At 45.6% G+C, this 20,789-nt stretch overlaps 1 protein-coding gene across 1 annotated transcript in view; it reads right to left on the bottom strand.

The window, feature by feature from the left end:
• PREP (prolyl endopeptidase) overlaps positions 1 to 20,789 on the bottom strand; it is a 113,771-nt gene that overhangs the window by 7,398 nt on the left and 85,584 nt on the right. The window contains exons 11-12 of the mRNA XM_059176980.1: positions 4,379 to 4,515; positions 1,658 to 1,752 (exon numbers count right to left, since the gene is read on the bottom strand). Coding sequence (XP_059032963.1) covers positions 1,658 to 1,752; positions 4,379 to 4,515 — 232 coding nt within the window. The remainder of the gene's footprint in view (positions 1 to 1,657; positions 1,753 to 4,378; positions 4,516 to 20,789) is intronic.

Here is a 20,789-nt window from a genome sequence, read left to right as displayed (position 1 = left end):
GATAGTCTACTTTTAGACTCATTCAAGATCCAAAGTGCACCCCCACAGGGCTTTTAGATAATTAAGTTGGTTAATTAATACAGAGATGAGGGGCACTGGCGCCTGTCACAGCACGATGCACACCTGGTGGCCAGAGGGGGTGTATGGAGAAGAATCTGGGTTCTCCAGGAGAGGGCCACGGGACCAAGACTCTATGCAGGGGTGTGTGTAAGTATGTCACAAACAATTTAACGAGTAAATGATGTGTGTTAGGTGGTCCAGACTTCACATACGGAATTGGAACATAAATATATGAGATGTAGAGATTATTTTTCTCTGATCATCTCTTAATATCATAGTATGATTTTAATGTAATTAAACTCTAATATCAGGTCAGGGTCAAAATTATACAATGACAATTGATTAAGTCTTTAGGGATGACACTTGGGAGTAGTCGCCCTAAATGACAGCGGGCAGGCGAGGCGCCCAAGTGTTAACAAGAAACACTCACCCTCGCTGAGATGCTTGAGTAGTTAGTGTGTTGTCGGATGTCAGCCTTTGGGGTGCTTGCTGCATGTTCAGGGGGTCAGGCTTGGCCTTTCTACATCTTGACATCTAACAGGTACTTATGAAAAATCTCTTTACAGATCTACCCTCATCTTTGCAGACTGGATTTGGTGCAGAAAACCACAGCCTTTGGCCTCCGGTTCAGGAACAAGTGGATAAATGCAGGGCTGCTGCTCCTACTGTGGGAGAAGACCCTGTCTGCCTGATGCTGCCTACCAATGCCAGGGCCTGGAGGCTACCTTTGTTCCAGGAGGCCTTCTGATCAGGGATGGCAGATGATGAGAGTGGGGAGAAGCCTGGGGCTGCTGGGACTGAAAGTGCATTCCCACACCCTCCTGTGGCTATTGGTTAGTCAAGAATTCCAGACACAAAAGGCTGGGGGAAAGGATGTGCTCCATATGTAAAGAAAAGGAAGAGATAAGACTTAACAAAAAAAAAAAAAAAAAAAAAAAAAAACATGGACAGCCTAGGGAATGACGCTTACTACAGAAGTAATATCCCCAATGAAGTGAACACATGCTTCAGGAGGCTGGAGAATGGAGACTGAATCATGAAAAACAAGTGAGCTCTCAAGCCTAAAACCTGCGCATGACAGAGTCACAGCCGTAATATTAGGAGGATGCTACATCTTGGCAACATTGGGGAAATCAGAGAACGCAAGCAAAAGGATGCTTGCTCTGGGAACAGGAAAGCTCTATTTGGGGCTGCTCCTTTTAAGACAAAATGACCTGGTTGAAGATGGCCTTATAATGCTAACCAGAGAGCCTGGTCTTGACTCTGGAGAGATCGAATAAATGCCAAAAAGTGCTCTGCAGACCCACTTCTGACCGTGATAGATAAAAATGGGCCCACACATTGCTAAAAACCCCATTCTGATGATGCTCTATAGGGAATGCTTCTGAAAAAGTGCATATTTCATTAAAATAAACAGAGTACAAAGGAAAACAAAATTGAAAAAAAAAAAAAAAACGGAGCTGTTTCTAGAGGAGCCGTGATGCTTGCAACATGTTTGAACATCTCCTTATTTTTCACTTGTCTAGCCAAAACGCCTGTCTGCTCCTAATCCCAGCAGCTCATTCAAACACACTGGTGGCTATGCTGTGTTTCTCACCTTTATGCCACGTCTCTCCGTACTCGCCACCTCCTCGGATGTTGGCCACTGCAAGGACACCGCCCATGTGTCTCACAAAGATGAGCCTGGACACACTGAGAAACAGTTCAAATAATGAAGCTTCCCTTAACCACCTGGTAAGGACCACGCTGTCTCTCTCTATCCAAAAAAAATATATTCCCGAAGATACTCCACATGTAATATTATTGAAATAGGAGTCCGGTAATTTTCTATCACTTGATTAAATTGCAAAATATAAAAGTTCTGATTAATGTGTAACTGCAAAGTTCATACATTTTCATATGCATTCAATATATCGCATTTTTCTGTGCTGGTAAATATTTTACAATAGGAAGTGGGAATACACAGGTCATAATGCAAAGAGAGAAAGAACCAGAAGCTCTCATTTCATGCCGCATCTGTCTTTTAATGTCGGCAAACTGAGTATCTCCAACCACGTGACACAGCCCTTGAGTGAGCGGCTCGGGCTTGCAGGAATCCTCAGTAGGGTCCCCGCTTCACAGTTTCTAGAATCTCTCCCCTCATTGTTCAAGCCAGAATAAAGCTGTTGCTGAAACTGGGGTTTTAAAGAGGTGTTCCAGTTTTCCAGGCATTTAGATGCTGAATTAGGTAACTAACACAAGGTGTGAGGGGGTTGAGGAGACCAGGGACATGGTCCAGAAAGGAAGCATGGAGGGCTCAGGACTGGAGAAAGTTTTTTGGAAATAAGCAGAAGGAACTAGAGCACAAAGCCATTAAGTAAGTCCTTCGGGAAATGTGGATTTTGTTTTCTCTTCCTCTTTCCACTCGGACCCTAACGGTGCTAAATGACATCCATCCTTTCTGCTCGCTGAGATTAATTATCATTCTCCCTCTTAGTAGCTGGGTAAATGCAGGCTTCTGTGACCTAGGGTTCTAGAAGGCCTTGAGTGCTGACTTGTTGGGTCTTGAGGACTCAGAAAAAAGGAGAATTAGGGGAGGTGATCATACCACACAACTGGATTGGCCAAAGAGATTCTCAGTCACTTGGTCTTCTCATCAGCACTGTTCATGTCCTCCTGATGGTTTCTACAGAAGCTCCCAGCATATCTGCTGGGTTCTGGGATAAAAATGGTACAGGTACCCTTCCTTTCTCATCTCTCAAGTCCCAGGGGAGCAGGATGAATAACCACTTGTACAAAGGAGCAAAGACAAGCAGTTTCAGCTATAGATCTGCTCGGGAACAGGGCTGTCTCCATGCAGGACGCACTGAAGGGACTAAGGGAAGTCGGGCTCTGGTTGCGAGTCTCTGAAACTCACTCTCTGAAGGAAACACATGCTCATGGGCCCCACACTCAGGTGTCACCATGACTTGAAACCGAAGCTTGAATTTCATCATTTTGAGTGATAAAGACGGGCAAACGAGGCCACATTTTATTTTTAAGGATTAGGTTAACCTAATGAACCAACAGGTACTGGTTTGCATTCTTAGACTAATCATCACAGAGAATAAATACAACCTGTGGCCTGACCACACAGACATGGACATATGAATGAGAGGCCCATGTGACTGCCTGGGAAACCGGCAAGAGGTAGGCAGCCTGTCTGCGGCTCAGGCCCCGCCCCGAATCATGGCTGGTGTGGAGGAAACCGTGCAGAAGGCAGAATGGCCCTGCCGCGGGACGGGGAATGAGGAACCACCCGCTCCACCCTTTTAACTGGTTTCCCTTCAGTGTATTCTTGTGATGATCTTCCAAAAATAGTGCGCTCCGTGATGATTTTACAAGTTCACCAGGTCCTCACCAACTAAAGGATAAAATCCAACTTTGTAACCAGATGTCCAAGGTGCTTCGCAATGTGGCTATAAGCTCCTGTGGGCCAGGGACCTTGTTAATACCTCATTAAATCCTCAACATTGAGCCAACAAAAACTCAAAAACAAAGCAACAGTTTTCTTATCTTCATATGTGGGGTGGCCAGTTGGATCTACACTGATCCTATGTCCTGGTAGTCGCCAGCCCATACATTTCTTCCCCAACAGGATCAGATTTTGTATGAGGCTCTATTCAGAAGTTGGCTCATGGTTGGTCTTACTGGTAGGAGACTCCTTGTTCTTACTAAAAATGCTTAGAGCAGATTCCACTTTAAACTGTGAATGGGATATTAAAACCAGGTTTTCAAATAACTGACAGAAAATAGTTATTTAAATAACAGCAAGTGTGGCAATGCAGATTTTCCTCCCTGAACCTTACTTATTGGGAAATAACCACATAAACAGTTTAAAATGGATGAAATAATGGCACATAGAGAAAGGATACTTATGGCTGAATGTTAAGATGGTCTATGTTAAGACTCTGTGGTGCTGAAAAATATAATCAGTAGCTGAAAATTCATTCTTTCTCAAGAGAATGCTGAGGTCAGTGGCGGGACAGCAAATGACAAACACTGCAGGGTCGAGCTTCCTTCCGTCCAGACCTCGGCTGACCCTCCCCTTCCGCAGCCTCAGCATCTAGCTCTCAAACAACCTAGTCACCGAATACAAAAGATTAGCTTGTGATTCTGAAATTCCTGACCAAAAGGGCATGTACTTAACACACAATCTTGCCCCTCCACACACAAAAAACAAGAAACATACAGCTACACACATCTGAAACAATGAGTTAGTGGACGAGTCTCTGGTTTCTTCCCACCGCAGGGAGAGGATCCCATCCACGCCGAAGTTCTGGGAGCGCTCAAGGCTTACCTGTAGTTGGGCGTGATGGATATGTTGAAGCCGCCGTAGCCATATAAGAAAGCAGGATGAGAGCCGTCCAGTTTTATGCCCTTTTTATGCACAATGAACATTGGAATCTTTGTGCCATCCTTGCTGGGGTAGAAAATCTAGAACAAAAGAGAGCAGAATGGATTTTAGTATTCGTTAGCGCTTGCTTTTAGATGGGAGAGACGTGCCGGTCGTCCGCTCTCTTTAAGATGGTGGGAGAGACGTGCCGGTAGTCTGCTCTCTTTAAGATGGAGAGCAGCACAACGGAGAGCCAGTCCTCCTGAGTATCTGATGCGAAGCATCTTTCAGTTTTAAGGAGACTTTGTGGAGTAGAGGAAAGTGTCAGGAAGTAGGGAGACCTGAGTTTGAATTCTTACTCCACAAGGAGCTAATTAAGTTACCATGGCTAAGCCGTTTATCATCCTTCTGCCTTGGTTCCTCAGCCGCAAATGGGGCCATGGTGTCCACCAGAGAACAGAGAAAACAGACCTTCCGTTCTCTGCTCCTTATCACCCTCCCAGGATTGCAAAAGTCAGACTGGCCATCCTACCAAATGATTCAACCTAGGGAGACTCTTCCATGGAACAAATTTCCTATTCAACTTTCTCTCTACACATTAAGATACTCAACTCTTCATTTTTCTGTGTTCAGCTATTATTAAGTAAATGTTAGCAACTACGAAATAGGTATTAGGTGAGAGAGAAGAGCAATGACAACAACAAGGAAAGCCTCTTATTCCTGGGTAAAAACATTTTCTCTAGCATTTTTTTTTAAGTAAGGCTCTGCATCCAGCAGGGAGCCCAACGTGGGGCCCGAAATCATGACCCTGAGGTCAAGACCCGAGCTGAGAGCAAAGTCAGATACTCAACCGATGGAGCCACCCAGGCACCCCATTCTTCAGCATTTTTAATTAAGGCTCATCACACCTGCCAGAGTCTCGGCAACCTTGGGCAAGTTTGGTCAACATTATTCATTACCACTTGGATAAAAGGAGGAAGAGAAAAAGGATAAGAAAGAGAAAACTTAAAGCTAATCCAGTGATAAGCCACCAAAAACAGATAATGGTTTCTTCCAGAAAGAAAAAACAGGGAACAGTTTTCTCTTTGGGCAAACATGGCGTCTTTATCCCAAATGATATCTGGAAAGTATTCCCGCTCAGAAAAGTCTTGCCGACCTCCCATGTTATACCCACGGACATAAGCCTTTGCACTTAATGTGGTTTGGAGCCACCGTCCATCCAAAGCTTTTGACGGTAGCAGTTCTACTGCAGACGGCTGCCACAAAGTCCCTGGCAGGCGACGGGGGGTGGGGGAGTGGGGGCACAGATGCAGCCAAAAGCACTACAGGGGGAGTAAATGCCTGCACGCTTGGTGGTTTTCTGAAACCTGCCAAGAAATAATAGCAAAAAAAAAAAAAAAAAAAAAGCACTGGTTTCTGACTCTGGAGAGAAATACTGAGAGATGTAAATTTGACAGTTTGGGAATCATGGAGAATATTCCTCAGCACTCAAAACTATCAGAAAGGACACACACTTTTTACTGAAGGTTGTTAGAGGCTGCCAGTTAGCAGCGTCTAATAGACCGTGACTGTGTGGGTGGTACGGGTACAGGCAGTCAGAGAACAAGCTCCAAGTCACTGGCTGGGGCTGATGAGTTCAAATACAGGGCCTTCACCTCAGATGGGGTTGGGGGGTGGGGGAGGGTGGCGCAGGGTGGGGGGGATCTGGAGCTCTCCAAGCACAGAAGGGGCAGGGAAGCAAATTGGCTTACACGATTCCACCTTGAAAGAATCCTCTGTTCAGAAATCACCTTCCCTCCAGCTTACACCTATCCTCAACCCCTGCCCAGCACCTCCTTTCTCTCCGGTCCAGCTCACCCGCCCACGACACCCTCCTGTGCTCCCTGCTCTCTGCCCAGCCAGCGGGGCTGATGCACCCCTAGTTTCCACTCAGCTGGCTCTCCTGGAGCACTGTTCAAGTGCTCCATCTTGGTGCCCTGTGACAATGTGGCCCCTGTGGTCCCACTTCTCTTGCTGCCCCCTGGAGATGTGCAATGCCTATGAGTCAGTGGGCAAATCTCCCTCCCCTTCTGGCTCCGGGACAGAGGAATCCTTTTAGAATACCAGCAGAAGCACAAAGTCCCCTTCACGCCCGTAGCTGCAAAAATACATCCAGGCTGAAGTTGGTGTGGTTCAGATGTTAAAATAACACCACTTTGAACGCTGTCCAAAAGTGAAAGGGCACTGTGAGGAGGATTACAATAAAATCACCTTCCAGAAAACTCCTTACAAGAAGGCTATTTCAGAGTTTATCACACCTCTGTACACACACACACACAGTAGTGCTCTAGGCCATTTCCATTTATGGTACAGCGACTGATAATAAACCTGAACCTGACTCCTCAATGAAAGGGCAAATTGAATCCTGAGTCCTTTTGTAACCATGGTAGGAATCCATGTGAACATTTTAGAAATAGTCATTACAAGTAGCCCAGCCATTTTCCATCACACACGGTCTCCTTCGACTGAACGGAAACTGCTTTCCTCTTGAAGCCACTTCCTTTAGAGCTTTTCTTCAAGAGGCTCTGGGGTGTCTCTCCCACTGCTCTGGCTCTGTCTGGCTCAGAAGAAAAGCTAGTAAACTGCTCATTTTCATTGGCTTCCCAAACCTCACCAAACCAAAAGGCTCCCCTTCAGAATCTTGCTAGTGGTTCTTCAAGCTCACTGTCTGGGCCTAAGCATCTGAGACGAACATGCTGGAAATCCAGCCTCCCGGACCACATTCCCACAAGTCCTGACTCTCCACGTCTTGTGGGAGTGCTCGAGGCTGCAGACTGAGCAAGTCTCCCATCTACACTGGTACAGGTGGATTGGGGCTCAAAAACTAGCCACACAGTCTGCTTTTATCACCTCCTGTATCCCTGTCAATTACATTCACTAAAACCACGTGTCTTCCCAGAATCCCTGATAATTCAGTACGGGACTCCTCTCTTCCCCCAGTTTTCATGCGATTTTTCTTCAGTGCCTTTAGCGATGAAACTGATGACCTGTCCAGCATCCTGTCCTTAGATGCCTGAATGCCTCACTGTCCGATCTTAGCTTCCACACCCCCCATCCGCTCGTTCATGCCAATGTTTGCTGGGTGTCCACCAGGTGCCAGGTGCTGGATGTAGAGACGGACAAGAGCAGGGTCATCCCTTCCCTCACGGGGCTTAGGGTGTACAGAGACAAGGCAGCAGGCACTACAAACACCCATGACCTTGGCTCTGTCTTTGCCCTCGGATCCTGAAACTCTCTGCAAGGAACACCGATGTTTCCTCCTGTGACTCCAACCTGTTCTTCCACGTTCCTTCCCTTCCCGATTCCTGAGTATCTTCCTTTTTCTTTTTTTTAGCTCTTACCACAACATTCAGTCCTTCATATTCTCTCTGGCTCTGTCAGCCTCACTTGGGCTCCAGACCCTTAGCCAGCCCTCTCGCTGTCATCATATGCCAAATGCCTGAATCCTCTAATTCTAACCGAAGTCACTGGATTCCTTCTCCTCCAGGTTGCGGGCACTCAGAAAATGCCAGCTCACTTCACTGCAGATTAGTAATACCTGAACTCATGGGCTCTGAACTTAGGCTTTAAGTCAGTTTTCTCCTTTCCCTAAACGAGTTCCTTACGGTTCTCCTCCTTTCCTTCCAACGTCGTTCCTAAATGTCTTCCTTATACCCTTTTTTGTCCCCAAATCAATTCCAGAGGAGCGGTTGCCGACACTTTACATCTTCCATTCCTAACACCACCCATTTGCATCCCCTACTTTTTGTCTTGCCTGTTGTCTCAGAGGCCATCTGCCTGGAGTTCTTAAAAAAAAAAAAAAAAAAAAAAAAGCCTTCTGCCAACTTCACTCACCCTCTAGAACCCGAGAAAGACTCAGCCTTGATTCTAGTCTTTGCCAATCCCACCACCATCACACTCCCGACCACCACCACGTGGTCTTTTTGCATTTTCTCCCCTTCCTTGGCATGCAAACACACTCGAGTTCTCCCATCCTATGTAACAAAACAAAACACCAGAACATTTTGCGTTGCCCTGTGTGCCCCTGAAGCTAAATTTCCATGTCTTTCTTCCTGATCACACAACTCCACGGTCACCTACATGACTTCTGACCTCGTTCACCACTAGTGGCAAAGTGGTGTCTTTGCCACTTTTTTTTTTTTTTTTTTTTGAGATTTATTTAATATTAGAGAACACAAGAGCGAACAAGTAGGGGGAAAGGCAGAGATGGAGAAGGAGAGAAAATTTCAAGCAGACTCCCTGTTGAGTGCGGAGCCCTATGTGGGTTCCATCCCATGACCCAAGATCATGATCTGAGCTGGAACCAAGAGTCAGATGCTCAACTGCCCGAGCTACCCAGGCACCCCAGCTTTACCACCACTGTTGAAGGGCATCGGTGAGTGTTTCTGTCTTTCTCCTTACCCCTCCAACTTCATCTCTGTTCCATTGGTGCATGTCTTCCCACGGTTTTCATAAGTTTATAGAGACACTTCTACTCTTACATATCCACACACACACAGGTTACAGACATGTGATGCATGGAGTTATGCTAATACTGGCCTAAAACATAGACCCTCCTCACATAGCAAGATATCATGGGATTCCTTCCATGTTAAAACCTCCAGATTTGGGACGCCTGGGTGGCTCAGTTGGTTGGACAACTGCCTTCGGCTCAGGTCATGATCCCGGAGTCCCAGGATCGAGTCCTGCATCGGGCTCCCAGCTCCATGGGGAGTCTGCTTCTCCCTCTGACCTCTCTGACCTTCTCCTCGCTCATGCTCTCTCTCACTGTCTCTCTCTCAAATAAATAAAAATAAAAATAAAAATCTTAAAAAAAAAAAACCCTTCAGATTTACCTCATTAAAAAAAAAAAGGCACAAAAATTGAAAACCAAACCAAAAAACAACAAAAAACAAACCAAACAAAAACAGCTGCCTAAATGTTTCATTGTATGAATGTACACAATGCATTTAATCATCTGCTTACTGATGGATATTCTGACTCTTATTTTTCTCTTAGCAATGATGGAATAAGTCCCTTTTAGATAAATCTCATATATTCATGCTATGATTTCTGTAGGATATATGTTCTTAGAAATGAGACTGCAGATCAATAGATGTGCATTTAAAAATTCAATACATTCTGACAAATAATTCTCTAAAAATGGTTTATTAACTTAAGTCCCTAGTAACAGTGATTACCTAAGAGTCCATGTCTTATCTGCAGTGGATGCTACAATGGATTTTAATTTTTGCTAGTCCAACAGGCGAACTTTACCATCTCATTATTGCTTTGATTATTTTTAAATTCACAAACATTCTCATCTATTTATTCATCATTTTATGTCTCTTTGTCAGAAAGCAAAGCATTCTTGTTCTTATATTGTTACTTTTCTGTTTATAGAAACTCTTCTTACATCAAGAATATTAACCTTTTTCCTAACAAGTTTTGTTTGTATCTCCTCCCTGTCTATAACACGTCTTTTACCTTTCTTCGTGGAATCCTGAATATACACACCACACGGATAGGTAGGGGTTTCTCACCCCAAGTTATGAAAATTTTTTTATTTTCACTTTGAATTTTTACATTTATATTTGGAATCCATTTTTGCATATGGTCTTCCCCCAAAGACCAACTATCACGAACCACTCACGGAAGGATTGTTCTTTCCTCACTATTCAGAAACGCTACTTCTGAACTGGTTTCTTCCCAGGCCTCAACTGTTTTAATTTCTATCTGGCAACAGCTTCTTTGGCTTCCTGGGTGGAGTGGATCTTTGGTTCTTTTTCTTTTTCATTTCTCTAATTCCTTTTCAACCTTCCTAATTGATCCATTACTAGGTCTTCTTCTCACCACATGCTACTGTGTTGCAATTTTCTATACTTGGTCTTCCCTGCAAATCCCTCCTCTGCCATCCTCAGAGAGCCCTAATAAATTACTCTGTGCTAAGGCCCTTCAAGTCCACATGTGGTCTCCCAGGGTGGGTGGGCCCTCCACCCCTCCACGTCTCCAAACCCAGATAGACCTGGGGACATACTCCTCCTCCGGGCTCTCTTAGTTTGGCTAATACCAGTGGTCCCTCATTTCTCCCTCTTCTCAGCCTCCTGACTGCCAACTGAGAATCCTATTCTGTGCCAAGGACCCCACACCCGGGCACCCATTGAGTCCTTCCATTTCCCACAACCAGTCCTCTCCTCTCCCGCTGGCAGACCCTCTCGGGATTCCCTACGGCACGAGCCTCAAAACCAGCCCGTCTTCCTGATGCCTCACATTTGCTAAAGTGGAGTTGTGGTAAGAAGAGTAAAACCTTCGTCACGTAACGAATTATAATTTATATAAATCTATGTAAGTACGTGTATGTATATAATACAAAAGCCATTAATGCTTTATGAGCAGACAACTGCCAGACCTAAAGCCCTGTGTTCTTTCCCCACTGTTCCACTGGGTATTGCCACCACAATACTTAGGTTCAAGTGAAAAAAGCAGAACAACGCACTTTCCCCGCCCCCATACTTGTATCCAAATGAGAGCGAGCTGGTGAAACACCTCCATTGTTTTTGAGAGTCCAGTGTGGGCACAGCCTCAAAGCTTTTAGGGGACCCTTAACCGACAGGAAAACAAAGGCTCACATGGGATCTAACAGGTGGCCACTTGAGCAAAAGAGAAAGTCTGTGTCATCCAGGGCTAATGGCTGGTCACATGAAGCTGCTGGGCCCTGCCTTCCCCCTTCTTCCTGGCAGCAGCAGAGCAAACAGGCTGTGCCAGAGTCAACCTGACAAGGAGCCTGTGATGCCAACGTCAGCACTGGGGTCTGTCCCTCTGGCACAAACCTTCACCTAACAGAATGCAGGTCCCACCCAAGAACCTATGGCCGAGAGTATTTGGAAGCCCCTGGGGGATCCCAGAAGAGGCTCTGCTTTAGCATGTTTCCACGTGAAACCTTTGTCAGGGACACTACAAGAAAAAAAAAAAAAATCACAACGGTAATTCAGAACCACCGTTCGTTCTAAACCTGAGTGAGCCAGCCGAAGGTTGGTCGCTCAAACACTGTATTAAGAAAGCTTCCCTCCTTGATGTTTGCTTTTTTCCCCTTTAAAACTTAAATTCTCCATTTTGGAGACTCTCACAGCAGTGTAACAATGTTACTCCACGTGTCCAACCAAGAGCATTCAGCACAACAAAGCAACAAGGGTCTATGCCCTCTGGGAAGCCCCCACTGTTTCTCCGCAGAGGACAGCAATGGGTCTCTTCTGAGCAGTCCCAAAACTGTGCCACTTGGTACAAAAAAGCTGGTGTCAATTCTTTCTCAGCCCTGGGGAGTTAATAAGATAATCTCAAATTCTGGAGACTTAAAATGTTTTAGATAAAAGGAGAGATTGTCCTTCTGGGACTTCAGAAGCTGGTCACCCTCTTATGCAAAAGACAAACCTGAGATCCATGAAGACAAGATACCTGCCAAGGTGACAGACAGTGCCAGTTTATGGGAAGTTACCACTATGGTCTCCTAAGTCCCTGGTCCAGGATTTTCTTTCTACTCTTATCACAAAGTAATTCACTCTACAGTATTACTTCCTTGTAAATATCTTTATTGGGTGTAACTGTGTAAAATTTTGCAAATATTAGAGGCTTTGGCACTGCTTTAATAGGTTTTTATTTCCTTCAGGACAATAATCACCAGTCTCCAGGGAATCCAGGGGACAAATATTCTCCCAGAGATACTGTGATTTATTTGCTTTTCTGTTTTTGTTGCCCTCTTCAAAAGGAGACTCATTCAAGCATGTCAAAAGCCATATTTCAGATATAGAGGTCATTATATTTACTTTTTTTTGAAGCAAAATAAGTCTGCATGGAAAGATGACCCTTTTCCAAACAGTCATCTTGTTACCGTCTTGAAGACAGAAAAAGCCCAGTATATCCTGCAATGCCATTCTACTAAAAAAAACGGTCTCAGTAGTATTTTTAAAAGGTATTACAGACATAATTAACTTCACAAATGAAACTGCTTGAGACAATCATAAAGAAAGCAACCCCAACTTTCTAAGCAATCAATTAAATTTAAAGCAGCTTCCCATTTTGCATATTAAAGGCCATATTCTAATGAATGATTATTTAACAGATAAGAACTCACAGATCCTTGAGTGGAAGTCTTTGAATTAAAAACTATTGAAGGAGAGAGACAAAGGGTTTACACTTACATAAAGCATGTAATAAAAAATTACAGAAATGACCACCCCCTTATTGTCAAGCCTGGCTTCCCAGGGACATCACCAAGTGTAAAGCAATGCTGCTCTCGGGCCAGGCTTTGGCATGAGAGGAGTCAATAAATACATGTCCAGCTCTCCTAACATGTGAATCTGGTATCAAATAGATGAAATAAAAACATCTTCCTTAAAGGAAAAAGGCAGGGCAAGGAAACCTAAGAAATCAAGGAAATGTTACCGTTCCTCAAGACAATGACATCAGCAGTCATGAAAAGACCAGCCATCTCTTCTGCCATCTCCAGTTGCACTGATCTGACCTCTTTGAGGTCAAGGTCCACATAGACCTCCTTTTAGAAGAGAAAAGCCTACTGCTTGCATAGGTTCAGGAAAAGCTGCCTCTGTGCTTGTACCAGGCAATGCTTCTCTGGGTGCCCCCCCAGGACGCAGCACGTGAGGCCGCTGAGGCTCACCATGGGGACACTGAGGCGGCAGATAAGACGCACCTGCGTTCGCTGTGCTCTTTATTTTCTTGAAATGAATACATTTGGTAGTAAAATCAATTTTGCTGAGACAGTCCAACATGGGCAACCACGGAAGCTTCTGAAAACAATCAGTCTTCAACCGCAGATTTGTCCTTGTTCGGGTGGGGTGCTATCTGAGGCGAATGCCAGCACGCTCCTTGTCCCCAGTAAAGGGACACGCTCAGCCACGAAAGATGAAGGCAAACTGCAAAGGGCAGGCCCTTTGGAGAGAAGAATGTCTGGTGATAGCAGCTCCTTCCTAATTTTAGGGCCTGACAGGTTTAAAGGAGAATGTTCATGAAAGGGTGTTGAACTTCCCTTTTTATCCGAGTTGACAGAGCCCACTTGTGTGGCCTGTGCTAAGTGTGGCAAATGCATGTGACGAGGAGCAGAGCTGCTCAGAAATCTCACGGTCAAGGCGAACAGTGGTCAAGACATTCCATTGCCCAAAGAACCAGGCAGAAAGCAACTGCGGGGCATCCATTACCTTGTAAAGCAGAGGATGGGGAGAGCTTCGTGGGGTTTCGAGGGGGTGCTGCGTGTTGCTTAGGTTAAAGATACCTGCCAAGCGTTAGAAGGTCAAAATCCTATCTATTTTCCAGGCATGTGACTTTGGAGGAGTGGGGAGGAGTTTAAGAGTTACCTCTGGGCCGAAATTACAAAGGGAAATTTCTATTCCAGATCCTTCGGTTTGCTTTTCAGAGGATGGCTTGACAGTTTTCTAACCGTGGAGCTTTAAAAACACCCATGGGGGCACGTCAATAGCAGCGATCTCAGTCTATTTAAAATCTATTTTAACTTTTGGTCCATTTCTTGAGTATCAACAATGTGCTAAGTGCTCTGCTGATAGTGTGTGCAGAAATGCCTCAGCTCTCCAAGGCTGGGCCACCTGTTCTTTGGAATAATAAGCCTATTCCCAGTTCCAAACTGTGGATCAAGAAGTGAAACAGAAATTCAAGGTGCTTGACACAGGGAAGAAAGACAGCGGCCCATGTCGGTTGTGGCACTGTGATGGTCTGGCTGGAGTTTGGAGGCTTTCAGGGCTGTGATGAATAAGCAGGACTTGACCACAGACCATAACTGCCATCTCCAGTTACACTGATCTGACCTCTTTGAGGTCAAGGTCCACATAGTCAGACCTCCTTTTAGAAGAGAAAGGCCTACTGCTTGCATAGGGTCAGGAAAAGCTGCCTCTGTGCTTGTACCAGGCAATGCTTCTCTGGGTGCCCCCCCAGGACGCAGCACGTGAGGCCGCTGAGGCTCACCATGGGGACACTGAGGCGGCACATCAGACGCACCTGCGTTCGCTGTGCTCTTTATGGAAACAGAATGATGAATCCGTCATCTAGGGGTCATGAGCCCTGCACTGCTCGTGATCAGTGAACATTTGCTGAATGCATGAAGAGTTAGAATTGCACATTACACCCCGTCTCTTTATGACCGCCCTTCCAACACCTATGCCAGTTTGCTTCAGGTCCTGAGGTTCAGAGCACTTCGGAAGCCTCCCACACACCGTCTCCTCCCCGCATGTCCATGTGGAGGCCCTGGCTTCTAATAGGATTCACGCTTCCAATCTTTGGGCATTTGCTACCTAATGAATCTTCCTGAGATTTAAAAAAAGAAAAAAAGAGAGAGAGAACCTTCCTTTTAGTCTAGGTCACTCCCCTCCTGACAACACACAATGCCTCCCCATTCTCTATACCATGAGGTCCACGTTTTAGACCAGCCATTACATCTCTCCACTTTTTATCTTCTACCTTTCTGAATCCTTCCCAACTTCAACTGTCCTTTCCAATGAAACTGCCATCCGCATCTCCAGATCCCTGAAGTCACCAGGCTTGAGAGACTAAACCACAACTGAAAAAAAAAATTCACTGGCTCTTAGGAATTCACTTATTTGACCCCCCCGAGCTCCCACCCAATACACACACCCCAATGCTGTATCTCAGGCAGGTTCAACCTTTGCTTGGCTATTTCCAGTAGTAAGAGAGAAACTGACAACACCACAAACGGCGGCTCATTTCACTGGGACCTCTCTGCTAGAAAGTTCTTCCTTATCTGAAAATATCAAAACAAATGAAAATACAGGGAACAAAGTCAGCCAAGGCTCTGGAGACAGAACCTGGTGATAATAAATTTCTACATAAACTATCAACTAAAGTTCTGTACATTAAAAAAAAAACAAAAAAACAAAAAAACTAAACTAAAGTGCCTGCCAGTAGGTTTCTATATTTTTCACAATAGGATTTTCCTTAGTCCTTATGTCAAAAATAGATGCTATTTATTTTACTTGATGTGTTTAAAACACTTAAATAGTTCTTACCATGAAAAAGCACTATTCTAAGGGGTTTATAAATATTCCCTCATTATGAAGTTTGAGCCAGGGAGGGGGCTACTCTGACCAGGGAAGCAACTTGTCCGGGTCATAAATCCTGGGATGGACGGACTTAGGATTTTTACCTGGGCCGACTGACTCCAGACTCTATGCTCTCAGTCACTAGGAACAAAGATGAGCAACCTCCTGGACCTCCCTCTGGGCACCCCCCCAATCCTCCTGTTCATAGCTATTGTGCCGTCATGTGTTTGTGTGTGTGTATGTGAGCATGTGAGTGTGCGTGCGCATGTGTACCTCTCTGTATCTAGCACAGTGCCTGGAAGACAGTGGGCACTTAGAACACAAGTCTGGGTCACTGCATAAACAAACATGCAAACCGGCCACCACGCTGTACTCAAACAACACACAAGAAAGCATTCTAAGGGGCAGTGCATTGAAAAAAAAAAACCTCTAAAACATTCTAGAGTGTGGCATCAAAATGCTTACAAGCTGAAAAGGAATAAAATACAAATTAACTTGGGTTGAGGCACTCAAGAGACTGTATAAGGTCACAAATTTCTAACTTACCACTGATGAAAAATATTTAACATCTGACATTTTCTTTATGTGTAGCTGTTAAATCTATTAATTTAGCAATGCCACGGAGGACGAGCTTCACGGCTCCGAAGCGGTTTAGTTACGGTAATTCACTGCATGAGATTGCACCTGCGTCATAAAAACCCAGGAAGAATACTTGAAATCCATTTCAAATTCTCATGAACACTGTGGCAAACCCCTTATTTATCTTACTGCCTTAGAAATATAAAAACTAGTAAGCAAAACGTCGGCGTGACAAATGCCGGCCAGAATGGTCACTAACAGCGGGGTCCAACCACACAGCTGTGAGGACAGGGGCAGCTCCGAATGTGAATGCCGAAGAGGCCGGACTTGGAGAGAGGCAGATGTTAGTGAGGAGAAGGGAGAGCAGTGTTTGTGCGATCAAGCAGCTCCTGGTGGGGGCGGGGGGCGGAGGGCTGAAGCAGAACTGCACCACCAAGAGTGGCCCTGAACGGAGCGCAGCATGGACAGAAGCCCTTGAGCCGGGACGCTGGCACAACTGTCCAATTACCACTTTTTCGTTTGTATATCCCAGGAGAATGGGAGATGCAGCACAACACCGGGAGGAGCAAATACACACAAAATCATTTCACTGCCAAACAATGAATGACCGGAATACTGAAGAGGGGGACCTGGAAGGAAAATTCTCTGGCATAAAGACGTTTACGGGAGTTTCTGGTGCGCGCCTCCAATGCTGCTAGTCCACTGATCTGCTTCTACCTAGACTCTCTCAGACACGGCGAATGCCAATCACCCAAATAAACCCTGGGAGAGTCAGAGGCGGGAACAACACATCGGAGGTGATTTCAGGTCGCTTAAAGGACAGTCATTAGGAAGCTCATGAGCGCCAAGGTGCAATTCACCACCCCCCTGCCCCGACCCCGCCGGGGAACGGGGAGCTAGAAGTGGACTCACGCGGGTGAAGGCGGGCGGCAGAGAGGTGGCCCGTGGGGAGACACGGAAGTAGAGGCTTCCAGGAGCAGCACAGACAGCCACTGGGGGCAACTCATCGGGGGTTGGAAAAGAGGAAGGGGAGCAAATGAACGCAAATCACAAGGTTCAGAAATCCTGCTGCAAAGCTACAAGCACAACTTTTGATTTATATTCTATGCTTGGCTGTGTGAAATGGTTTTGTATTTGTGCAGAAGAACGACAGCAGCAAAAATCTTACCAGTGGAACCGTATATCCTTTTTTCCTTTTTTGATGGCTATGAAATGCCTCCCACCCCAGCACTATCTTGTTCGCCCCAGCACTATCACGACAGAGCTTGCCTATTCATTTTTAAATGCCTTAAATGAGGAAATAGTGTCATTTTAAGTATGCAGACACACACCCCTTTATATCATCACTTGTAATCAAGGCATTAAGGTAGCAAAATATCCAAGTGTCAGGAAAATGAACATTTCAGATGAATAATCGATTTGTGCTCGTGGAAGACCTGGAAAAGAACACTGTGCTGTTCTGAAGATGGACGGCATTCAGGATGGAGGATGGGGAACAGCTGATGGCCATGAAGCATCAGGGGTGTGTACAGAAGAGCTGGATACAAACCAGCGCACTGCGGACACAAACTGCCATCGTGTGAGTCCTGTGTACCAGCTCTCCTGGCTGGTAGTTAACAGGCAAAGCCGAGGGCTGCAGGGAGACTCCTCATTCCCAGTCGGCTGGGCTCGGCAGCTCCACTCACAGCCTCTTCAGTCTACTGCTTTCCTGGCCACCTCCCCAGGCCCTAAATGTTAGTGCTCCCTTTGGTCCCCCTGCCCCTCTAGGCACACAACCGAGGGTTTCAATCTGTGCTCACTGACCACCACCAGGGACAGCCTTCACCACTCTCCCTGACTCCTGACGCTAATTCTCTGAGTGCCTGGCAAAAGCCACCTAGGTATCCAGCACAGTCCCCACTGGAGAAGGGCTCCCCACTCTCGATAAAATCTCACCCCATCTGGGCGCAAAGCAGACCCTATGGTCTGACCTGTCTGTAATTTCCAGGCTTATCTCCTGCCGGTGAGGTCCAGCCCTGGTGCTGGGGATATCTCTGCTTGTGTACAAGCTCTCCTCCCTCTGTGCCCTTCCCCTGTCTGCCCAAAGCTCCTTTCCTGGAAGCCCTCCATGGACAGTCCTAGATGTTCCTCCTCCTCTGGGCTCTCATGGGATCTGGGGTCACCTTTTATATAGTTTCTCCCACCATCAAATTGCTACAAATGTTTGATCACATCATTTCCCCTTGTAAATTCTATCATTCCTTAAAGTCTCAGCGCTGCTAGATACGATGTAGCAGCTTGAGAAATGTTTGTGAAAGAATTGTTTTTATTTATGCTCTCTTCTCATTTAGAAATTCCATTTTATTTAAATTTGTTCTATTATAACTATCACTGCCTTAGGCATCCCTCCAGCTTCTCTCTGTGAGGCACTGGGACTTTGGGGGACCTCGCTTAGACAAACACAGTCAGGGAATACGTTACACGGAACACCAACAATGAAGAAAGGAACCATACGTACAAGTCAATAAACTACTGAGTAGTGAAGCAGGAAAGGGAAAGTGAGAACATGAAATGTAAGAGGCTGCTTTAGAACACATGTTAGAAAAGCCAAAAGCCAAAGGGAGAGAATTAAGCTTCCAAAGTCTGAAAGCATTAATTAAAAAATTCAAATGATCACACTCTCATAGAATGTAGCAAGGAATCCGGGTCAACTGCAGGTGGCCTGGGGGTAAGGAGGCGGCAGAGCGAGTGCGCGGAGAGACCTAGCGCCTGCCAGGCTGTGCTGCCCGCCCGGGGCTGTCTCGTGCAGCCTGTAGGGTCCTCCTGCCCTCCTCTGACTGACTAGTTGGGCCGCATGCAAGGTCCTGCATCCAGATGGGTCTACCAAGGCGTGATGGGGACCCGAGTGCTCGGGCAGAACTCCAAGAGGCCTGATGGCTGCAGACCTGCGAGAGGAGACTGCATGCGTGAGCTCACGCCAGGTGGAGGCTTTGCTGGCAGTGCTGCATGTTCCTTACAAAGTAGGAAAATACATGTTACTTAGAACACTGTGTTCAGGACACAAACTGTTACAATTTTGAGTCCACCAGAAAAAATTAATGCCTGCAGAGAAAATAAAAGGTAATGATTTACTAAGCTTTGTAGAGCTGCTTATATTTTTAAAGAAAATATTCAGAAAATGAAAGCTGAAAAATAAAGGAATGTATTTCTATTGGTAGGATTTCAGGTGCTGTGGTCAAGGATGGGGTTAGGGGCAGAGGCAACCCCCATGCTCCCCCAAGGCCTCCCTGCCTTCTCTGGGGAGAGAAACGTGGTGTCACCAGGGCGGGTGCTGTTGTAGCTCCTTCCAGCACTTGGAGGATGGATGGCCGTCATCATCCGCCAACTCTGAAGCTGGTCTGTCCCCATCACATGGGGTTGGTCAATGACATGTGACCAGGGGAGGGCGGGCTGTGGGGGCCACCATGGAATGGGATGTGCTTTCTCTCTGCACCACAGGGACAGCACGGGTGGAGCCCCAGGGGAGGTCTGATGGATAGGGAACAGGAACAAAATGTAAACTTTTCTGACTTTTCGCCTCTGAGGCTGGGACAGTGCTTGTGAACTGCAATAGCCTAGCCCACCTGACTAATGTAGAAAAGAGCGATCAGGAAGCAACTCATTCATAAGAAGCAGAAAATTTCTCATACTCACTATCTGAGAGTCTTCTAGCGCATAAACTGAGTACATATCAAATATGCACATACTGCCAAATTTTAAAACTACTTTTTTCATTTCTAGTTGAAACTCAAAAATTGTTTGGAGAAAACAGTAGGTAGATAAAGAAAATGTGGTACACACACAAACAGAATGGACTATTACTCAACCATCAAAAAGAACGAAATCTTGCCATTCGCAATGATGTGGATAGAACTACAGTGTATTACGCTAAGTGAAATAAGTCAGTCTAAGAAAGACAAATACCATAAGATTTCACTCATATGTGGAATTTAAGAATAAAACAGATGAACATAGGGGAAGAGATGGAAAAATAAGATAAAAACAGACGGAGGCAAACCGTAAGAGACTCGTAACTATAGAGAATAAACTGAGGGTTGATGGAAGGAGGTGGGTGGGGGATGGACCAGACGGGGGCGTTAAGGAGGGCACTCATGATGATGAGCACTGGTGCTTAAATGTAGATGATGAATCACTACATTTTACTCCTGAAACCAATACTACACTACATATAAACTAACTAGAATTTAAATAAAAACATAAAACAAAACAAAAGAAAATAGAGAATTCAGGTCTCACAGAAGGAAAGTACGAAGCTGGTTTCCTTCCTGACAGAATGGAGGAATGTCCCTCTTATGAAGGCCAGGCCTTCCATCAGGGCTTGGGATCCTCTCACCTTCTCAAGGGACCTGGCTTCTGGGGTGGTTCCCTTCTACTGGTCAACCCATCAACACACAATAATCTGGTTTCTCCCCGCTTCATGTCAGGCCATTGACCTTGTACGTCCCTCTCGAAACCTATGCTATTCAACTTCTCAAGACTGTCTACACACATGGTTCCCCACTTCCCTCTTCCGGACCTCCCTCCTCCCTGATCTTGAATACACTGCCACAAAAGCTTTAAGACTCCATCTGTAAAAGGTTCTCTGAAGTTAAAGTTTCATTTTTTGGATTGATTTGTTTTCTTAGTACAGCTGTATTCTATAGCAAGAAAATGAAAAATCT

The sequence above is a fragment of the Mustela lutreola genome, chromosome 6, assembly GCF_030435805.1.
Source record: "Mustela lutreola isolate mMusLut2 chromosome 6, mMusLut2.pri, whole genome shotgun sequence".
In the NCBI taxonomy this organism is placed as follows: Eukaryota; Metazoa; Chordata; class Mammalia; order Carnivora; family Mustelidae; genus Mustela; species Mustela lutreola.
Note: the sequence above shows the minus strand (reverse complement) of the source record. Positions and strands in the feature narration are given on the sequence as shown.